Source organism: Lacerta agilis, chromosome 1 (assembly GCF_009819535.1).
Source record: "Lacerta agilis isolate rLacAgi1 chromosome 1, rLacAgi1.pri, whole genome shotgun sequence".
Classification (NCBI taxonomy): domain Eukaryota; kingdom Metazoa; phylum Chordata; class Lepidosauria; order Squamata; family Lacertidae; genus Lacerta; species Lacerta agilis.
In genome coordinates, this window is record NC_046312.1 from 130,476,990 (window position 1) to 130,500,147 (window position 23,158).

The following is a 23,158-nucleotide window of genomic DNA, read 5'->3' on the forward strand; positions in this document are numbered from 1 at the left end:
CTCTAGATGGAGCTGCATTATCCCTAAAATTAAGCACCAGATTCTAGTAGGTAGCCGTGTTGGTCTGCCGTAGTCAAAATAAATTAAAACAATTCTTTAAAAAGACTTGATTCTTTTAAGGGAGTCTTTAGGTTTTTAAGAAGAGTCTTTTTAACTATCTTTTAAAAGAATTGTTTTAACTTAAGCACAAGGTTCATGGTTTGAGAACACTCATACTTTGTCTCTGGAGACATTGAGGGGCAGTATTTCAATATGAGTAGCAAAATGAGAGTACCTTTAAACATTTTTTGTTTAGAAAAAAAGCACTGAGTAAAATATCTTTAGACCTTCTGGATCCTTGGACTGATTTACATCAATAAGAGAACCAATTTTTGATGTGGTAAAAGAGATGTGTTCACCCCCAGTTACAATTTCAAGCTCCTGCTGACCAACTCTGTCAGGACTCAGGAGGGGATAATGCATCATCTTCTGTCGTGATTTCTCTGTCCTCGATTATCCTCTAGCTCAGGGGTGGCCAACTCCCAAGAGACCGCAATCTACTCACAGAATTAACTGGCAGTGATTTACTCCTGTTCAGGTCAAAGTTATTGAGCTTTTTTTAGGGAGGGGAGGAGCCCCATTCTTAGGGGGTTCGGGAGTGCAATGTTTTTACATTATTTGGGGGTCAAAGAGAAACAACAACTTACCGAAGGATCGTTGAGGGAAAAACAGCCTAAGTTTGTAAACATTGGATTCTTATCTCATTATACATAACAAAGCTATCTTTAGCCATCTCACCACTTGCCTTTCCCTGCAAGACTAATTGCAGCCCTTAAGAGTCGTCAACAGGTTTTCCACACCTATCAGCTGATCACCCATTCCCACCACCCTTCTGAGCAATACCCCTCCCCACTCCCTCACTATATTTAAGGATCTGGTGACTTCTGTTTCAGTGTATCTGAAGAAGTGTGCATGCACACGAAAGCTCATACCAAGAACAAACTCAGTTGGTCTCTAAGGTGCTACTAGAAAGAATTTTCAATTTTGTTTTAAGTTTGTAAACTCTGTCTTCCGTTCTCCAACAACGGAGGGCGGGGCTAGAAGGGAGCCAGAGATCGACCAAAACCTCACAGGGATCGTCCAGTAGATCGCGATCGACCTGTTGGACACCTCTGCTCTTCCATCACACTTTTGTGTACGTAGGCTTCTTTTCAGATCATGACATTTTTATAATTGCTGCTGTTTGCACATCTCCGTTTCCCCTCAGGGCAGAACTTGAACTCGAGAAACTCGTGGTCGAACTTGCCCTTGTGCTCAACAATGAGGCAAATAGAAATTGCTCACCATGGCCACAGATGCCCACCGGCCCGACAGGAAACCAGCATGCCAGACTTTTCCTGAGTTGGGCAATACAGTACAGAACTAGGACAGTGACTTTTACTATTTAAGTCAATAGATTAAAGTTAAGGCCACTGCAAGAAACTGAGCAGCTGCACAGAAACTTGTAGTCATCCTTCGTTTGACTAAATATTGAGGTGTGATACAAACAACAAATGCATTAGCAGCAGGAAATTACGATTCTGTAGCACTGCCTCAGAGTAAAAAACTTGCCTTGGGCAGCAATTCTCTACTAGCTTATCTGGAAGGAAATCTCATTGAACTCAATAGGATTTGCTACAGGAGAAAGGGCAGCCTAATTTTCATCAGTGACCAAACCAGGCCTGCAGAGGAGGGAAACTTTCAGTAATGGAAGAGAATGGCTCACATCTCCATTGACGCAGCCACTTTCTACTAACTGCATCCATTTACTGGTAAGTGCCAGATTTCTCAGCCTCCCCAGAACCACCGCACTTACTCTTCCATATCAATCATACTGATCCATTTCAAGCCATCTAAACAGCTGTGCTATAATAACTACTCAGATAAGCTCCCTTTTCAAACAGCAGTCAAGCTACCACAACAACGAATAGCATAATGAATTACCGGTAGCTCATTTAAAAGGCTTACGCTGCAAGTGAACATGTACATATGAAAAAGTACATTTGCAAATGCTGTTTCATGAATAACTGAAAACACCTGTGGCTTGCAAACTCGAAACAGTGAATAATTCAACATGGATTGTGCCGGTGCTTTTTATTATTATTTCTTAAGAAAAATGGTGCTGGTACTATAATATAAAAATAATATTTTTGAATTTATAGCCCGCCCATCAGACTGGGTTGCCCCAGCCAGAGGCGGAGGAAGGCTCTGCGCTACCCGGGGCGGCAAAAGGAAACGCCCCAGGGGCGGGGCGTCATGATGTCACATTGTGACGTCACGGCGGAGTGCCGCCGATGCTTCCGCAGCCCCCTTTTAAGCCGCAGAGCGAAAAGGCGGCTCGTGGGGCTGCCGAGCGCGATCGGCGGTTTCCCGCCGATCGCGCACGACAGCCCCACGAGCTGCCTTTTCGCTCTGCAGCTCAAAAGGAGGCCGTGGAAGCGGCGGTCCAACAACAGAGTGCGCCTGTGTGAAATGTCGCGCAGGCGCACTCCGTTGTCGGGCCGTGCGCTGCCGCTCCCAGGGTGACAGAGGGAGCGGCAGCGTGTGGGAATGGTGGGAGGGGCTGCCGCTGGTCAACCCCACGCACCGCTGTTCGCTCCGTTGCCCCAGGAGCAGCAGCACTGCACACACCGTGTGCTGCTGCTCCCGGGGCGACGGAGCGAGCGGCGGCACATGGGGGTGACAAGCGGCGGCCCCTCCCACCATTCCCACGCGCTGCCGGTCACCCCGGGAGCAGCAGCACTGCACGGACGGGGTGCTCGCTCGGCTGTGCGCTGTTGCTCCCGGGGTGACGGAGGGAGCAGCGGCACGTGGGAGTGGCAGGAGGGGCCGCTGCTTGTCACCCCCACCCTCCCCTTTCACCCGGGGCGTGCCGCCCCCACCGCCCCCCTAGCAACGCCCCTGGCCCCAGCCACTCTGGGCTGCTTCCAACACATATAAAAACATAATAAAACATCAAATATTAATAGCAACAAGCTGATCCAATATAAAAAATCAGAATAACTTTAAAATAAACAACTGTATGACAGGTTACACAAAAAACTTCTAAGGGGCAACTTTTTAAAAAATGAAGTGAGGAGGGAAATGCAACAGAAAAACATTTCTCTTCTGCTAGTACTGTTAATTTTCCTGGATTTGGTGATCCTATCTGATACTGCGAGGCAGTTGTTTTCTTTTTAACCAGATGTTGTTATTTTAAGCTGTAAGGGGCGGAGTTCTCCAGTTCATACATTCCTACCAGAAATATATGTTGTTCTTCATTGCTTGCACAATCTACTTGCCCATCAGTACTGAGAAGAAACAAACATCAACAAGAGCCTCTGCTTAATTACAATAATGAAAATATATGTGCTTATGCACAGTCTTCCTAGGCACACAGTGGATATTTTTACTCTTGCCCAACTGAAACAGCTGCACACCATGTTAGAGTAATGTGGGTTGAGAAGCATGATGCTGTCACCCAAGGCTATTCCAACACGGGCCACTTTGACCAATGCACCACTCCATGTAATCTGGAATCCAATTAAAATAGCTCAATTGTCATCTGCTTCATATCTAAAGAGAGTGAGGCAGATTTCAGCTTCTCATGGAGAACCAAACCACAAAGGATTAGTCACAGTGGAAAAAGAAGGGAAATTGCCATAGAAAAGGTTTGAATGGTGCCTGTCATCTGACAGAATTAGCACAATCCCAACAAATATCAGCCTAAGTATTTCCTTCTGCCAAAGGATGCTATCGCATAAACTTTTGTCTTGGTGCTCCATTTCCCGATCAGAGCAGCAATTTGAAAGTGCTATAGTTTTTGCATATTCACTGTTGGATCTGCAGTAAACCAGTTGTTACCTAAAGAGCTCAGAACTGCATCTGTCACAAGAGGCCAAAAATGAACGATTATCGGTACTTTGCTGTAGGCAAAGGATGGGAAACCTGTAGCTGGGCTACCACTATCCTATCCCTGGATAGCTGGGGCTGATGGGAATTGAAGTCCAAAAACATTTGAAGGGCCCCAGGTTCCCCAACCCTGCTAATCTAGGGCTGATGAGCACACTTTGGACAGGGCAAGAAGACAACTGTTATGGGCTATTATTAAAAAAAAAACTGCTCCTTTTCCCTTATGGGGTATCCAAGAGCCCATATAGAGTCCTTAAGTGGGTTCCCTGGGCCACAAGAGAAACTTTGTGGTGCCAAGGAATATGCGAGAAATAAATCATTGCTGGGGCCTGAATAGATCCTAGCTTAGTGATTGAAATGAGACGGACAATGAATTGCTGACCTGAACTTTAGAAGGGGGAGCCTTAACTAAAAGATCCAGAACCTGGGTTCAGAAGTAATCAGTAAGCGTTGAAAACACCCTGATCCTGCCAGGTAACTCAATGTATGCTGTGGAACAACATAAGCATTTCACAATTAGTTCAGAAAGTTCAGATTTTTGCAAACTTTCTTCAGAACTCAAGCTGCAATCTCTTCGTAGGTTCCTATTAACTGCCACCCTCTTACTTGATGATGCATTAGGAAGGCCCAACTAGAGAAGGGCCTGGTAGCGGACTATGTTACATCTGAGGACAATCTTGCCATGAAATCATTCACAATTTCCCATGGTCAAGTCTATTGGAGTTGAAGGCATGGTAGAACTTTGCCCACACATGTTTTCAAAATGTATTTCTGATGCCTGACTTAAGTGTCCGCCTCTCAGTTGTGCTTTTTCCCTCAGAAAAAGCTATTGAGGTAAAGTAGCCTTTTGTCCTAGAAAAGAGGAAAAGGGCTATCATGAAGTGTGGGGGGGGTGTCATAGATTTACTCCTTCCTCCGGAGATTCTAAGAAAGAGGCTAATACCCTGAAACCTTGGTTCAGATCCTGATACTTTTTCATCCTGGATCATGCCAAGCTTATCCCATGCCCTACAACTGCATCTATTTATTGAAGTGCCTATTTTCTCACTTTGCTTGCCAGCTGCCACTACGAGATTCACAACTAAAACTGCAGAGTATCACCCCGTTCTTTATCTACAAAATAATTTCTACAACATCTTTTTAGAAAGGGGGTCAACAAGGCTGCTTACAACAGCAAAACAGCCGTCAAAGCAAGTAAAAAAGTCGATGGCAGACTGCATGTTGGATTGTCTCATAAAGCATACTAAACTGAGACATGTCATCTCATTGGGAAAACAGAGCTGCAGAACATGCTGCCTAATATGTACTTTTATGGCCTGTGAATGTAAAAATACTGCTGCTTACCACAAAGGTCCGTAAACAGACCCCAGTGACTACAGTATCATATGAGCACTGATCCAGAGCATATTTTCTACAGCGTTTATATTTACTTACACATAAGATGGGCTTGTTAAGAAATTGAACTGCATCCTTCTCATATCAATTCTTACAAGTCTGGCTGATGAAGAATTGATTAAGATTGACTGATGAAGCATTGAACAAAACAGATTGGTTATCCGGAAATTCTCGTTCCGGCGGTATTTGGTAACAGACTATGTATATATTGAACTTTTGAATTATTCTACCACGACAGGTGAAGAAGATTTAGAGACTTTGGTTGCAATTTATGATCATTTGTATTAGTCTATAAATAGTGTTTAGTGCCATTGTTATTGGCCATCGTGTTGCGTTATTTTGTTCAGCTTATCACAAAGGGGCATTGTGGTGCTGGGAACCAGGATATGTGAGTATCGAAAGCTGCCTTACGCTGACTCCATTCACGCCACCAGGCTCTCCTGGTTATTGCCATGGAGATGCCAGAGGCTGAATCAGGGACTTATGAGCTATTGAATGAGACGCTTACCAGTGAGCTGCTTAGGATAGCTGAAACAGATCTTGAACCCATGGCATTGGCACCACAGCAGGGGTGGCACATCCCATTACGCCACTTGAGGCGAAAGGGAAAGTGCTCCCCTGCCCGCTCTGGCACCACTACCATGCTGCCCACCTCTGCCGGCATCGCCTCTGTGCTGCCGCCGCCACCGGTAGAGAAGCTGTGCTGGCAGTGGTGCTGATTTATGGCAAGATCTCTCTGAAATCTCACGAGATCTCTCGCGCTCCATGAGATTACAGGAGATTTCAGTGAGATCTCACTGCTACTGGGGCCACTTCTCTGTTTGTGGTGGAGGCAGTGGGATGGGAGGGGCACCCAGAGTGGCACTGTCTCGGGGCTGCTTCTCCCTGCTTCATGGGTGGGCAGCCTTGGCCCACAGTGTCCGCTTCCCATTTGGCTCCTTTTCGCACATTGTGTATTTACTGCAACAAACAGCAGTGTACCCAGAAAGGCATGCCAAGTTCTAAGAGTATGTTGATTACAGGGTGCTAAGGCAGCTGACTGCCAGCGTAGGTTGCCTGAAAGCAGCTGTAGGAAGACATGTCATTTCACTGTTCCTTGGTAGAACAGTCACATGGTGTTGGGTCTTTCATTATATCCATATTAATATGCACAGTGAATGTTTGCCAGGCACACTGATAATAAGAGCCAGAAATAACAGGTGTTGAATGTATTAATCTACACCTCCAAAAGATTTATCATTACTAAAGAGGACGCCTTACTTCATGAAAAAGTACAATCTGTGGCAGGCAGAGCTCAGCTTTAAATATTTTCCTCTGACTGGTGTAAATGGGGTGCGCGCTCTCTCTCTCTCTCTCAGCAAATTTTGTTGTAAGAAATCTAAGGGCTCTTCCAGACAACACCCCCCCAGGATTATTTGTGCTCATGATGGGACCAAGTTGGTTAGACTGTTGTTGTTATTCAGTCGTTCAGTCGTGTCCGCCTCTTCGTGACCCCATGGACCAGAGCACGCCAGGCACGCCTATCCTCCACTGCCTCCCGCAGTTTGGTCAAACTCATGTTAGTAGCTTCGAGAACACTATCCAACCATCTCATCCTCTGTCGCCCCCTTCTCCTTGTGCCCTCCATCTTTCCCAACATCAGGGTCTTTTCTAGGGAGTCTTCCCTTCTCATGAGGTGGCCAAAGTACTGGAGCCTCAACTTCAGGATCTGTCCTTCTAGTGAGCACTCAGGGCCGATTTCCTTGAGAATGGATAGGTTTGAACTTCTTGCAGTCCATGGGTTAGACTGTATACAACTCAAAACTACTTGCGCCTGCACCAGTTTTGGGTTGGACATGCTGCTTCATTTCTGATTGGCGCATGCTGCTGAAACCACAGCCAAGAATGCAGGCCTGGGGCGGGGCAGGGGGCGATGCATGCCATGGGTGTTGCCGGTACAATCAGGTCTGTGCCTGATGGCAGATGCAACAAATTTTCCTAGGGGGCTTCCCCCCCCCCCAATTACGCACAACACAGTTTGGCACAGCTCGACCAATAAGTTGAAGAAGAAGAAAAACACACCAATCACATTGTCTCATATGAAAAACTCTGCCCTGCCCTGAAAAGAAACACCCAGACCCAGGTGGAAATAATAACAACTAGAAAAGAAGGCAGCCCCCACCACTAGTCACTTGGAAAAAACCAAGAGCCAAAGAGAGCCAGATGGCTCTCTTGTAGTAACAGCCGCCATCACCACTCTAGGAATAAGGGAAACAAAATTTTAAAAATTCCTTCCAGTAGCACCTTACGGGACTTTAACCTTTTATTTTGTTTTGACTATGGCAGACCAACACGGCTACCTACCTGTAACTAGGAATAAGGGAGCTGTTGATAAGACTATGGATGCCTGTCATTTGCTGCGGCATCTGACCTTACGATTGTTTGCCTTTAGGGTGGTTCTTTTTCCGTGTGCATTTGTTTGTTGTCACTTAAATCATATTTGAGGAAATAAGCCCAGGTCATTTTGTGTGGATCACTCCTCCCAGAAAGGAGAGAGGGCATGTGGAAAGAGTGCGGTTGAGGGGATGACAAACACTGAGCTTGGCTTGGCTTTCGTATTCCTTGTTCACTTCTCTCCTTTTTCAAAACTGGGAGGCACACAGTGGGAGAGGGAAGCAAAGGAGGAAGCCCGGAGTCACCAGCAGCTTTCTTCATGACCTTGTGAATGAAAAGTGTAAACCCTTGAAGGTATAGTTTGTGGAGATGCAGCGGTGGGGAATCTGTGAAGTTGTCTTTGTTGGTTATTTGGAAAGCATCCTGGACACTGGGAAGTCAAAACAAAATCGGAAATTCTTTCTAGTAGCACCTTAGAGACCAACTGAGTTTGTTCCTGGTATGAGCTTTCGTGTGCATGAACGAAAAGCTCATACCAGGAACAAACTCAGTTGGTCTCTAAGGTGCTACTAGAAAGAATTTCCGATTTTGTTTTGACTATGGCAGACCAACACGGCTACCCACCTGTAACTGGGAAGTCAGAATCAGTAAAGAAAATAAAAAATCTTCTGAAACCCCCCAAGCCCTTTTCTGACTGTCATTTTCTTTTCATCTTTCTACTGTATATCTTTGCTACTAATTTGGGATTCCCTATGGCAGAGGTTTGTTGCTATAACCTGAAAGGAGCGATGGCAAGGAATATTAAAAGGAAGAAATGCAGTGCAGTAGCAGGGAGCAGGTGCTTTTGTCCAACATGAAACAATTAGAGCTCCTTGGTGCATTCAAGATTTGGACTTCCTGGTTGCCTACATTGGTAGGCTAACTTCAAGCCAAGAGCTGAGAAGCAGTAACTGCAAAGAAGGAAGTTCTGTGCAACCCCCTCCTCACATAAAATACTCTGCCTGCCAGTCTTTCCAGAGTTTTGTCCCCCTTTTTAGTAATAGGTGCAGGGGGCAATCTTGCCTGGATACCAGAATTACTTTTGAACCCTATTTAGTTTAGTTTAGTTTAATTTAAATTAAATTAATTTGGGTGTGTAAAGACTGATGACTGGGGTGACTAAAAGAAAAGGACTGATTTTCGCTGGGAAATTAACTGGGAGTGTAAATTAACTGAAGAGGAACTGATTTGGGTGAACTTAGTAGGATGCAAATGAACTAAATTATTTGTTCCAGGGCAACCGGGTGAAAGGTAGTGTGTATCCTGTTTTGGGGTGAAGCACAGAGTGGCTTGGCACACAGTTTTACCCTGTATCTACCTGGTGGCCAGGGCCAGCCCTCCCATGAGGCAGAATGAAGCAGCCGCCTTGCATGGAGGAATCCCCCAGGCCCTCCAGCATCTGCTGGGGTTGCACAGGGCAGGTGGCTCCTGGCAAGACCTCGCAGAGCTTGTGTGAGAGATCTTGCCAGAAGCCGCTGCCACACAACTCTCCGGTGGTGAAACAGGATGGGCTGCCCCTGTGGGTGGCTTTAGGCAATTGTCAGCCTGGTGGGGGCTTGAAGCCAGAGCCAGTTTGTGAGCAGGAGGAGGAGGAGCTGCTGCCATGAATGGGGAAGGGCTGTTCTTAGGATCTTGCAGGGCATCCTACTATCTCAGGGCTTAGCAATAGCTCAAGGAAAGGCAGGATAGTGGCTCCTTTAAGTGAGCCTTCTCTTCCTCACCTCGCAGTGTCAACTGTCACTACAGCCAGGGGATGTGAGAGGCACCCGCCACAGCCAGTGATGAATTCTTGGCCTGTGAGGGACAAACCTCTGGCTGCTTCATTTGGTCAACCTCAGGACTCTTTAGAACCTCAGCCAGTAGGCAGGGTAAAAATACCTCACACTAAATAAGGAAATAAATAAATAAATTTGTTATCACCACCTGTAATTCAAAAGTGGGGGCTTTTATGTTGTAATCTCTCAGGCTTCTTTTTTTGAATGTTATTTTTCAGGACTCAGATGTGTCTCTCTGTCTTGTTCTAGCCAGTTACAGGTAGGTAGCCGTGTTGGTCTGCCATAGTCAGAACAAAATAAAAAAATAAAAAAAATCCTTCCAGTAGCACCTTAGACACCAACAAACTTAGAAACTAAGAACAAACTTAGTTGGTCTCTAAGGTGCTACAGGAAGGATTTTTTTATTTTTTGTTTTGTTTTGTTCTAGCCAGTCGCTGATGCAAAGAGAAGAAGAAGAAGAGTTTGGATTTGATATCCCGCTTTATCACTACCCGAAGGAGTCTCAAAGCGGCTCACATTCTCCTTTCCCTTCCCCGCACAAGAAACACTCTGTGAGGTGAGTGGGGCTGAGAGACTTCAGAGAAGTGTGACTAGCCCAAGGTCACCCAGCAGCTGCATGTGGAGGAGCGGAGACGCAAACCCGGTTCACCAGATTACGAGTCTACCGCTCTTAATCACTACACCACACTGGCTCTCAGAGCACTCCATTGTTTGGAGCTACCAACTTGATGGCAACATTTCCAGCCAGGACTGTATTAGGTGGGTCCTTTTGCCAATATGTCTCTCAGTTTCTGGTTTTACCTGTTGTTTTGATAATAACCTGGTCTGTGGATGACTAAGAAACCCTTCCTGTCAACCTGTCCTCATTAGCCCTCTCTTGTTCAAACTCCTAATCTTACAGCATAACTATACTGGGAGGATATGTAATGGATTGCATTGCATCCCATTTAGTTGGTTTCAGTCTTTTATTCTCTGCAAATGCATGCTGCCATTTTTATCTTTTTTCAGTTTTCAGGGTTTTAGCTAGAGTTAAAGAGTTAAAATCCAAGTATTTGGTTAAGTAAAATATTTCATTCATTTCATGTACAGCTCATGTAAGGATTTTCAAATTTTTGGCTTGCATCCACTAGATCGGATGAAATCATTGTAATAACATGTGCAAAAAATAAGTCTCCGTATTTTACTCTGTCAAATGTTGGACGCTGTGCTAGATTATGAAGCAGAATGAGAAGAAAAACAGGGGCAGGGGGTGTACCAAATCATCATTTGCTATAAGGCTGTTCAAATTATCTGTCATTACCTTGAAAGTAGCCTAGTTGGTCAACTATGAAGATTGCATATGACCAGTTGGAACAGTTCTTTACACCAACGCAGGAGGCTATGAGATACACTCCAGAATCCCAGCGTGACATTTCTTAGATGTTTACACAGCTCTTTTCTTCCCACTGGACAAAACAATTTCAACTCACCCCAAAGTCATATCCCAGTCACACCACAGAGTCTTCCTGAGAGTTTCCATGTCAGATTGAAACTTGCTGAGACAATATTCCTGGATGAACTGCCCATAGGCGACTTCATGGCATGCCCTGACCACAATAAAGTGATGGGCTGAAACGGAAAGGCGGAAAGGGGAGGGAGAGACAAAAAGGGGGGGAAAGGTAAAGGCCAGGACTGAGTTGATTCATTCATTCTAACACATTTCAAAGTTACCAGTGCAAGAGAGATGCTAGAGTTCCTTCCCTCAGAAGCTTCCCCATGTGTCTCTCCTCACTCCTGGGATAAGCAACCATTAGCAGGAAAAGAGCACTAATGGGGCAGTGCTTGCTCTGCATCCCAATTTGAGGTAGACGTAGTAAGTTGGACTAACTGCCAGCTGAGGAGGTTTTTACCTCAGGAAATAAAGAAGGGGGAATTAAGAAAAAAACTACTATGTTACAAAGTTACTGAAAGAAGATCAGAAATGAACACAGAAGAGAGGACGAGAGGAAGTCCATTAATTAAGTTCAGAAATAAGATTAAGAGTTAAGTTGATGTTTTTATTGTAGTTGTATTGTCAGGTAATGTATTTGTTTTCTTTTTTGTTTTGTTTGTATTTTGTATTTTTAATTGTAGTTTATATTATGTTTGTAGTACTTGTTTTTCTTTGTTATTTGTCAAAATACCAATAAATTCTTTTTTTAAAAAAACAAACTACTATACTGCCCCCCTCCCCCGATGGAAGGTACGTACTGCGGCCTGCTGATTCATCCAAAGGACTGTCATTCAAAACTAGGAAGGGGGAAAAAAACCCTATAAGCTAGTGTTGTAAGATTCTGCTCACTCTTATTAAACTTCTTGCCTAGGGAATATCTGTTGAAAAGGTGCCTGCATATTTACAAGTTTGTTTGTCCTGACCAAGCATTTCGATCACCTCACATGACAATATGAGAATTCCCTGACAGAAAATCAATTGCCCCCAAAACAGTCTCTGGGAATGCCCATACATCTTGAGAAGATGTAAAGAAGTCTCTGATGGGATTAGAGATGGGAAGGCCTGGGAACCCAGCTCCCCCCCCCCAGCCAATTTTTTCCCATTTGGAAAAAAAACTGGGTTCCCCTCCCCCCAATTTTTCCAGTTTTCCCCCAGGCTTTCCCATCTCTAAGTCATGGGATATAAACATTAATACAAATAAAGAAATGCCATTACTGAGATCAACCTGAAGTGTCAAGACACCATCGTGGGATTGTGCTCCCATAACTTGACAATCACCCTCCAATTCCATGGAAAGAAGAAAGAAGAACTGTAGCAGCTAAAACCCTAAAACCATGGAGATGCAGGATAGAAACATCCACGTTGTTGTTGTTGTTGTTGTTGTTGTTTTAAAAAAACATTATAGAAAAAGGTGTAAATAGTTGACAAACTATTTTATTGATTAGATAATAAATCAGTAAATAAATCAATAAAAGATAAACCTCTGCTTGCCCATCCAGAGATATTCCATGACAGTATACCGGTAATTCAGATTTATAATTGTTTTTCCCTCTGTTTGGCTACTTTGTCAACAATTACAGGAATCAAATGGGAGCTAGAAAGCCTCTATCAAACTTCTGTGTGGAACAGAAATTGCCTTACTGGACTCAGGATAATGATTGATCCCATTAAAGACAGGGCCCTCTCGTAAGACAGATCTAACTTTCTCTTTTCTTAAAATGGAGAGCAAGTTTTCTTTTTTATGATTTTTTCCTGAGGCTGCATCAGCTCAAATTGGCCTGAGGTAACCAGTCCTTTTAAAAGATGTCTCCTGAAGGGGGAAGCAGAGTTTGCTTCCCTTTGCACCTTGACTCCACCATTCCTCTGATAAGCCATCAATACGTCCAGGAGACTGCAGAGAAAGCTCAAACCAAGATCAAACTTAGTTGGTCTCTAAGGTGCTACTGGAAGGAATTTTATTTTATTTTTTTATTTTGTTTTCTCTTTGGAAGTTGGCATCAACTGGAAATTCTTTACCAGCGCCACTCCTTCCAGTAACTTCACCTAAACCTGTCTGTGCAGGACTGTGGCTACCTGTAGGCTGGGAATCTCTGCTTGCCTGCAACCTCACTTATCTACATAAGGTTTACAGCAGGGGTCAGCAAACTTTTTCAGCAGGAGGCTGGTCCACTGTCCCTCAGACCTTGTGGAGGGCTGGACTATTTTTTTTTGGGGGGGGGGGAATGAACGAATTCCTAGGCCCCACAAATAACCCAGAGGTGCATTTTAAATAAAAGGACACACTCTACTCATGTAAAAATCCCCAGGCCAGATTTAGAAGCAGTTACAGGTAGGTAGCTGTGTTGGTCTGCCATAGTCAAAGAAGTGTGCATGCACAGGAAAGCTCATACCAAGAACAAACTTGGTTGGTCTCTAAGGTGCTACTGGAAGGAATTTTTTATTTTATTCAGATTTAGAAGGCGATTGGGTCGGCCCGGGCCTTAATTTGTCTATGTAAACCATGGGGTTTATAGAGACATATGGACCCTAACAATTCTCCAACCCTCTTATATCAGTTTGGTCATGACATTTAGCAGGAAGTAATTCATGCACCTCTGCAGGTTGTTATGGGATATTACCTATATGTTCTATTAGAATAGAGCAAGTTTGGAAGTGACCCTTCATGGATCACTGCCTTGTCGTGGCGAAGGGGCTTGAATTACTCAGGGAAGCTATGAGCTATGCCGTGCAGGGCCACCCAAGATGGACAGGTCATAGTGGAGAGTTTGGACCAAATGTGATCCACCTGGAGGAGGAACTGGCAACCCACTCCAGTATCCCTGCCAAGAAAACTCCATGGACAAAGACAACAGGCATATAAAAGATATGACGCTGGAAGATGAGCCCCTCAGGTCGGAAGGCGTCCAACATGCTACTGGGGAAGAGCGGAGGACAAGTACAAGTAGATCCAAAGCTGATGAAGCGGCTGGGCCAAAGCCGAAAGGACACTCAGTTGCGGATATGCCTGGAAGCGAAAGGAAAGTCCAATGCTGTAAAGAAAAGTATTGCATAGGAACCTGGAATGTAAGAACCATGAACCTTGGTAAGCTGGATGTGGTCAAAAATGAGATGGCAAGAATAAACATTGACATCCTAGGCATCAGTGAACTAAAATGGACGGGAATGGGCGAATTCAGTTCAGATGACTATCATATCTACTACTGCGGGCAGGAATCCCGTAAAAGAAATGGAGTGGCCCTCATAGTCAACAAAAGAGTGGCGAAAGCTGTACTGGGATGCAATTTCAAAAATGATAGAGTGATCTCGATACGAATCCAAGGCAGTCCTTTTAACATCACAGTAATCCAAGTTTATGCACCAACTTCCAGTGCTGAAGAAACTGAAATTGACCAATTCTATGAAGACTTACAACACCTTATAGAAATGACACCAAAGAAGGATGTTCTTCTCATTATAGGGGATTGGAATGCTAAAGTAGGGAGTCAAGAGATAAAAGGAACAACTGGCAAGTTTGGCCTTGGAGTTCAAAATGAAGCAGGGCAAAGGCTAATAGAGTTCTGTCAGGAGAACAAGCTGGTCATCACAAACACTCTTTTCCAACAACACAAGAGACGACTCTACACATGGACATCACCAGATGGGCGACATCGAAATCAGATTGATTATATTCTCTGCAGCCAAAGATGGAGAAGCTCTATACACTCTGCAAAAACAAGACCTGGAGCTGACTGTGGCTCTGATCATCAGCTTCTTATAGCAAAATTCCAGCTTAAACTGAAGAAAGTAGGAAAAACCACTGGGCCAGTAAGATACAATCTAAATCAAATTCCTTATGAATACACAGTTGAAGTGAAAAACAGGTTTAAGGACTTAGATTTGGTGGATAGAGTGCCTGAAGAACTGTGGATGGAGGCTCGTAACATTATACAGGAGGCAGCAACGAAAACCATCCCAATGAAAAAGAAATGCAAGAAAGCAAAGTGGCTGTCCAATGAGGCCTTACAAATAGCGGGGGAGAGAAGGCAAGCAAAATGCGAGGGAGATAGTGAAAGATACAGGAAATTGAATGCAGATTTCCAAAGAATAGCAAGGAGAGACAAGAGGGCCTTTTTAAATGAGCAATGCAAAGAAATAGAGGAAAATAACAGAATGGGAAAAACCAGAGATCTGTTCAAGAAAATTGGAGATATGAAAGGAACGTTTCGTACAAAGATTACCACAATTAAGGACAAAAGTGGAAAGGACCTAACAGAAGCAGAAGACATCAAGAAGAGGTGGCAAGAATACACAGAGGAACTATACCAGAAAGATATAGATGTCTCATACACCCCAGGTAGTGTGGTTGCTGACCTTGAGCCAGACATCCTGGAGAGTGAAGTCAAATGGGCCTTAGAAAGCCTCGCTAACAACAAGGCCAGTGGAAGTGATGATATTCCAGCTGAACTATTTAAAATCCTAAAAGATGATGCTGTTAAGGTGCTACACTCAATATGCCAACAAGTTTGGAAAACTCAGCAGTGGCCAGAGGATTGGAGAAGATCAGTTTACATCCCAATCCCAAAGAAGGGCAGTGCCAAAGAATGCTCTAACTACCGCACAATTGCACTCATTTCACACGCTAGCAAGGTTATGCTTAAAATTCTACAAGGCAGGCTTAAGCAGTACGTGGACCGAGAACTCCCAGAAGTGCAAGCTGGATTTCGAAGGGGCAGAGGAACCAGAGACCAAATTGCAAACATGCGCTGGATTATGGAGAAAGCTAGAGAGTTCCAGAAAAACATCTACTTCTGCTTCATTGACTACGCAAAAGCATTTGACTGTGTCGACCACAGCAAACTATGGAAAGTTCTTAAAGAAATGGGAGTGCCTGATCACCTCATCCGTCTCCTGAGAAATCTGTATGTGGGACAAGAAGCTACAGTTAGAACTGGATATGGAATAACTGATTGGTTCAAAATTGGGAAAGGAGTACGACAAGGCTGTATATTGTCTCCCGGCTTATTTAACTTATATGCAGAATTCATCATGCGAAAGGCTGGGCTGGATGAATCCCAAACCGGAATTAAGATTGCCGGAAAAAATATCAACAACCTCAGATATGCTGATGATACAACCTTGATGGCAGAAAGTGAGGAGGAATTGAAGAACCTTTTAATGAGGGTAAAAGAGGAGAGCGCAAAATATGGTCTGAAGCTCAACATCAAAAAAACTAAGATCATGGCCACTGGTCCCATCACCTCCTGGCAAATAGAAGGGGAAGAAATGGAGGCAGTAAGAGATTTCACTTTCTTGGGTTCCATGATCACTGCAGATGGTGACAGCAGTCACGAAATTAGAAGACGCCTGCTTCTTGGGAGAAAAGCAATGACAAACCTAGACAGCATCTTAAAAAGCAAAGACATCACCTTGCCAACAAAGGTCCGTATAGTTAAAGCTATGGTTTTCCCAGTAGTAATGTACGGAAGTGAGAGCTGGACCATCAAGAAGGCTGATCGCCGAAGAATTGATGCTTTTGAATTATGGTGCTGGAGGAGACTCTTGAGAGTCCCATGGACTGCAAGAAGATCAAACCTATCCATTCTCAAGGAAATCGGCCCTGAGTGCTCACTAGAAGGACAGATCCTGAAGTTGAGGCTCCAGTACTTTGGCCACCTCATGAGAAGAGAAGACTCCCTGGAAAAGACCCTGATGTTGGGAAAGATGGAGGGCACAAGGAGAAGGGGACGACAAAGGATGAGATGGTTGGACAGTATTCTCGAAGCTACTAACATGAGTTTGGCCAAACTGCGGGAGGCAGTGAAGGATAGGCGTGCCTGGCGTGCTCTGGTCCATGGGGTCACGAAGAGTCGGACACGACTGAACGACTGAACAACAACAAAGTTTGGAAATCTGCTTGAAGTATCTAGTAACCCAGTATAGAGAGACACTGATTTTCTTGCCAAGATCAGCACAACTCAATAGCTGCAACTCAACACTGACTAGCCACATGGACAGAGGAATAAAATGGGAAGTAATGTATTCTGGTGCACACACTAAAATAATTAATTTGAAAGGCATTCCTAAAATCTTCCCCAATGGGGACAATGTTTTACCAGGGCAGATGGTAGAAAATAAGGTCTGTCCCTGGTAAACGTGAAAAAAAATATACAGAGGAAGTTCACTGAAAACAACAAAGGACAGACTCAGAAACTTCACTCTGTAAAAACTGGGAACTTCCTCAGACTGTGTTCAAGCTTTTCCACACCACAAGAGCAGGTACAATTGGGAAACCTGTTTGAGAAAACCAATTCTGCATGAAAACTCTAGGGTGTCACGGGGTCAAGTGGAAGTGACATTATTCATTGTTATTCATAGCATTTATATCCCTCCTCTTCCTCCAGGGTACTCAGAGTGGTGTAAATGATTCTCCCCCTCCTCATGAAATCCTTATTGCTGAGAGGCAGTGATTGGCCCAAGGTCACTCAAAGAACTGGGTATGTTTAGCTGGACTAAGAGGAGACTGAGAAGAGATATGATAGCCACCTTCCAATATCTCAAGAGCTATCACATGGAAAATGGAGTAAGCTTGTTTTCTCCTGCTCCAAATAGTAGGATGCAAATCAGGTGCTTCAAGTTACAAGAAAGCAGATTGGGACTAAACATCAGGAAGAACTTTCTGTCAGAAAGAGCTGTTTGACAGTGGAACAGACTCCCACAAGAGGTGGTGGACTCTCCTTCCTTGGAGGTTTTTAAGCAGAGGTTGGGTGGCCATCTGTCATGGATGCTTTAGCTGAGATTCCTGCATTGTAGGGGGTTGGACTGGATGACCCTCAGGGTCCCTTGCAACCCTACAATTTATGGCCAAGTGAGGGAATTGAACCCTGGTCTCCCAGGTCCTAGTCCAACACCCTAACCATTGCACCACATTGGCTCTCATCTTCTACACTGGAGTGCTTAAAAAAACTCAAATAGCTGGGCATGGGGGGTGGGGAATCCACCCCTTTCCTATTGTTCACTGCTTGCCTAAAAAATAGTAATCAATTGTGCAAAGGCTAAAGACATGAATAACATCACATCTCATTTGGTCCACAGAAGGCAAAGAGACTCAATATAGTTCTTGGCTTTCTTACTCAGTCATGTCCATTAGGGGATATGAGCCTGACATTCATGACATAGTTCTGCATGTACAGGCAATACTATTTGCTAGGAATTAACAGCCCAGAATGCTGGCAGCCCTGAGCTTCCTCCAGGGCCATCCTGGATATAAAAAGACCCTGTGAAGTCCATGAAGACACATGATAGTCCTTTGACCAAAATAGACCAACACTCTATCTATGCTTGTAAAATACACTAATTTACAGCTTTTACAAATGAAACCCATATATAATCCATTCCTCCATCAAGTTCTGCAAATTTACAGCAATAGTAAACATTTCTTTCCAAATCCAGTCAGAGTTCTCAAAATACTGTATTGATTATAGCTAAGGTAAAGCAACAGAACTTGGGGTGTCCAACAGTTTGAATTTGAATTTAAATATGCTTACTTGAAAGCAAATCCTGCTGAGGCCAGGTCCAGCTAATATTTTTTCCCCAGGGATCAAAATAAGAAGCGCTACTCTCTCCATAAGACTAATTTTTTCAATAGCTCAGAGATTTTCCATTATCACGCTTAATGTAATTTACATGTCTGATATACTTGAGTTCATTAAGAAATATTTTAATTTGCTTATTAGTAGGGACACATGAGAAAATTGATATTTGCCAGTTCTGATACACACTGAACTCATCTACACTACTGGACTAACGTGTAGATCTAAACGAAGCTATCCACCACTTATCCTGACTTTTACATTTGTTTTAAAAATTATGTGCCTTATAAATATTCATAAATACAGACATACATACATACATAATGTGCTAGTTTTTGATTAAAAATGTACCAAAGTAAAAAAAAAAAGTAAAAAAAAATGTACCAAAGTGCATTCCTATTTTGAGAAATAATGTGTTCAGAAATATCAATTTAATGTGGATTTTTATAAAATATTGTCAAAATAAAGCAAATATATGAGTAAACTAATCACTGTGGCATCCTGTTCTTTGGGCAGTTCTAAAAAAGAAGCCAGCAGCTAATCTTCTAAGGCTTCAACCTGATTACTAGCAGTGGGTGGAAGGGTAGACATATAGGCCTATGTATCACTGATCCATCCTTACTTACCTGAATCATACAACTGCAGAGTTGGAAGGGAGCCCGAGGGTCATCTAATCCAACCTCCTGTAATGCAGACATCTCCACTAAATACTGTAGTACTAGAGCCAGATTCTTATGGAGTCACCATTGTCATTCTTGTGACAATGAACCTTGTGCCGGGCACAGCCCAAGTGCAGCTCAGGTGACCTAAATGATTGGATGTTGCTCTTCTATTCACATAAGGAAGGGGTCACTTCCTTCAAATTACTCTCTCACCCACAGCACCATGCACCATGTTTCACACCATTCCCAAGAGTCTTCTAGCCAACAGCAGACTTTCTGTGGTGGGGAGGGAGGGAGGGATTCACAGAGGACTGTACAGGGAAGGAAGAATGTGGGGCACTCTCATTCTGTGACTGTGAAGTCCATTTCATTCGCAGAAAAGAATTAAAATCCAAATATTTGGTTAAGTAAAATATTTCATTACATGTTCAGCTCATGTAAGGATTAAAAAACAACACCCATGTTTTTAGATCCTTCCCCCCCCCATGTTGGAATATGGCCCTGCTTCCAAGGTTTCTGGAAAGAGCAAAGCAAGGTGCTAGAGAAACGTTCAGCAAAAAATGTTTGTTTTTAGAAGTTGTTGTTGTTGTTGTTGTTGTTGTTGTTGTTGTTGTTGTTGTTGTTGTTATTCCCCACCTATCTGGCTGGGTTTCTGTATAAACTGTATAAACATGGATCCAACACAGTAACAAAGCAAATCAGGATACCATATCATTTTATACACTTCAGCTCCTTATAATTTTCCAGAGTTGCAAACACCTCCCCCCAGTACAAAGGCAATGCATTGCCGGAATTAAAAGCATTCATAGCTTCAGGCTGGTGACATATTAGCCCTCAGAGAGAGACTTCTCCCTCAGCAATCATAGGATTGCATGAAATGCTTGTGATGAAATCTAAAACCGAGAGCTGCTCACCAGTTTTTCTACTTTATTGCATGTCCTAGAGGTGATTAATGATTCTCCAAAGCCTTGATGGAGTTTGACCAATCGTCTATCAATGTCAAGAGCTTCCCGGCTCTCAGCTGGGAGTGAGCCCAAGGCTAACAGCTGGGCAGGTGGCTGGGGCTGTAGCTGCTGTCCATTTCTGAGGAGAGGCAGGCAATGACCAGGCCTCTCAGGGACCCACTGATTAGCTTTTCTTCTTGGTCTTTTCTGACTACCAAAATGTAAAGCATTTTGATCAAACTAAATAAAAAATAAAAAAAGTCCTTCCAGTAGCACCTTGGGTAAAGGGACCCCTGACCACCAGGTCCAGTCGTGTCTGACTCTGGGGTTGCGATGCTCATCTCGCTCTATAGGCCGAGGGAACCGGCGTTTGTCCGCAGACAGCTTCCGGGTCATGTGGCCAGCATGACAAAGCCGCTTCTGGCAAACCAGAGCAGCGCACGGAAACGCCGTTTACCTTCCCGCCGGAGCGGTACCTATTTATCTACTTGCACTTTGACGTGAACCCTCATGACCTGGAAGCTGTTCACCGGCTCCCTCAGCCAATAAAGCGAGATGAGCGCCGCAACCCCAGAGTCGGATACGACTGGACCTAAAGGTCAGGGGTCCCTTTACCTTTACCTAAGCAGCTAAACCCTTTGCAGAACAACTTGTTTCCTTTGCAGAAGAGACCCCCTGTTGCAGCAGAATATTCAAAACATTCAATTGCAGCAAGACTCCCTCCTCCTGCAGTGCACAGATTTCCCATGATGAGCTGCAGTTTTTCTTTGTTATGGGGCTGAGCAGAATTCCATGTCGGTCGGGATTCCAGTTTCTTGGCAAGGAATCTCAAGGCCCATTTCCATGGAGATGAAATAAAAGTGTCGGAAGAAAGTCTATCAGTGACAAATGGTGAAGTAAAGGAGGAGGAGAGTCCCTCTTTCTTTGTCTTGCTACTTTCTTCCTAAACTGATTCCCTGGCCAACTGACTCAGGCCTTAGTCCAAGCTGCGGGTCTAAGGTCCGCTTGCTAGCCTTTAGCCAGATCAGCTTCACTCAAGCCAGTGTCCTGAATGTCCATTTTCTGTCCATGATCCCAGGCTCTTCTACATGGCAGGTAGGTCCCACTCACAGACATTTGGATTTCTCCCATTTTTTGGCCTGTCTCTAGGGTATGCCAGTTGTTGGCTCCTGAGAAACCCACCTGCAAACATGCTCATGATGAGTATGCAAAGGGCACAGAAATCTACTGCTTCTCTGCCTTGACCTGCCTCACCTCTCTTAATGCAGCTGCAGGAAGGGTGAGACAGCACTGGATGGCCGGCAGCCATGCAACAACACATTTGATCCATCCATCTTTACCTGCAGAGGTTGTTGTCAGCCGTACAAAGCCCTACACAGCTGCCTTAAAGCCCCGCCCTTGGCCTTTTTGAAGACATCTGGTTAGCCACTATGGGAAATTGGATGATTGATCAGATGGTAATCCAATATGGGCTTTTCTTGCATTCTCAGCTATCTGCTGCTCATCTACCTCATGGGCCTCTTCAGCTACCCCTGAACGTGGGCTTCTGGGTCAGCTTTGACTTTGTCTAGCCTGTATAGTAATTGTGCTGGTGGTTTTGCAGCAAATAGTTTGATATCAGCTGGGATTTTATCTACTACTTCTGCCCCTTGGTGCTGATGTAGTTGTGCATGTTATTATTATTATTATTTCTGTTGTTTGGTCTAAGTCTTTGACCATAAGAAAGACAGATTGACTTTTTCTAATCATTGAGGAAGCAAAGACCTCATCTCCTCACAAAGCCTCCAAATTTATTCACAGTTGCTCTAAGTTTCTCTGAAATCACCATTACAGCTTCTCTGGCTACGCACACACCATATTTTTAAAGCACCTTCTTTCCCTCAGAGTATTCTGAGCACTGAGCTTTACACAACACAGAGTTACAATTCCTAGCAACCTTTAACAAACAGAATTACTTGAGAGTGTGTGTGCTTTAGATGTGCTTTAAAGGGATAGTGTGTACACAGTCTCCTGGAAGACTGCTCTAATTTACTTCAGGCCTACTGTTATTTGCTCCACCTTGGCTCCCTGACACCAAGAAACACCCTTCCACTCCTGATAACAGTGGGCAAAGTTAATTATTATTATTTGTTTGTTTCCTGCTACTAAAAAACTGGGGAAATTGAAAGTGAAGTACAATGGTTCCTTGGTTGTCAAACTTAACCCGTTCCGGAAGTCCGTATGACTCCCGGAACTGTTTGAAAACCAAGGTGCGGCTTCCGAGCCGTGTAGGACGTTCAGCTTCCAAAGAACATTCGAAAACTGGTATTCGGGAGCCAAAAAGTACAAGTACCAAAGGCATTCAAGAACCAAGGTACGACTGTAACTATAATTAGCTGTCAGAATGGAATCTACTTGGAGATAATACAGTCACAGCTGTGGAAGTCCAAGAATGATTTAAGGGGGAAACATTAAGGTGGACTGAATGGCTAATAGTATCTAGGACATTAAAAGCATCCAGTATGACAAAAGTACTTTTGGATCAATCAATGACCGTGGCATTGTTAAACAGTTGATGGCTGAACAATTAAAAATGATTGATCGATGTTTGATGATAAAGAAGAAAATCAGTCAAAGGATGATGGGGGGAAATGAGCCAGAGGAATATGAGATGGAAAATAGAAATGGGTATACGCAGAGGCTTCAGACGAAATTGAGGAAAACTTGGCAGGACTGGATCAAGAAATAATTAAACTGAAAGACGCAGGTGGTCATGTAGAAATGGAATGTCTTCCATACAAGGATTAGGAGGTAAAGTAGAAGATATAATCACAAATGCTGATTTGGAGAATTATCTGGATATAGCATTGATGGAGTAGAGGGGGGGGGAAGCTTTGAGCCTTCAGTCCTGTTCTTTCTTTAGTTCTAGCAGAGAGAGAGTACATTGGTGGATGAAGGGAGGCGGGGGGAGCAGTCCGCTCCAGGTGCCATCCCTGGTGGGGTGCCACCGCGGATGACACACCATGCCCCCGGGATGTGCGCC

The 23,158-nt window shown here is 44.0% G+C and overlaps 1 protein-coding gene across 1 annotated transcript in view; it reads right to left on the reverse strand.

The window, feature by feature from the left end:
- RAMP1 (receptor activity modifying protein 1) overlaps nt 1–23,158 on the reverse strand; it is a 40,915-nt gene that overhangs the window by 10,779 nt on the left and 6,978 nt on the right. The window contains exon 2 of the mRNA XM_033171176.1: nt 10,961–11,099. Within this exon, the coding sequence (XP_033027067.1) occupies nt 10,961–11,099 (139 nt within the window). The remainder of the gene's footprint in view (nt 1–10,960; nt 11,100–23,158) is intronic.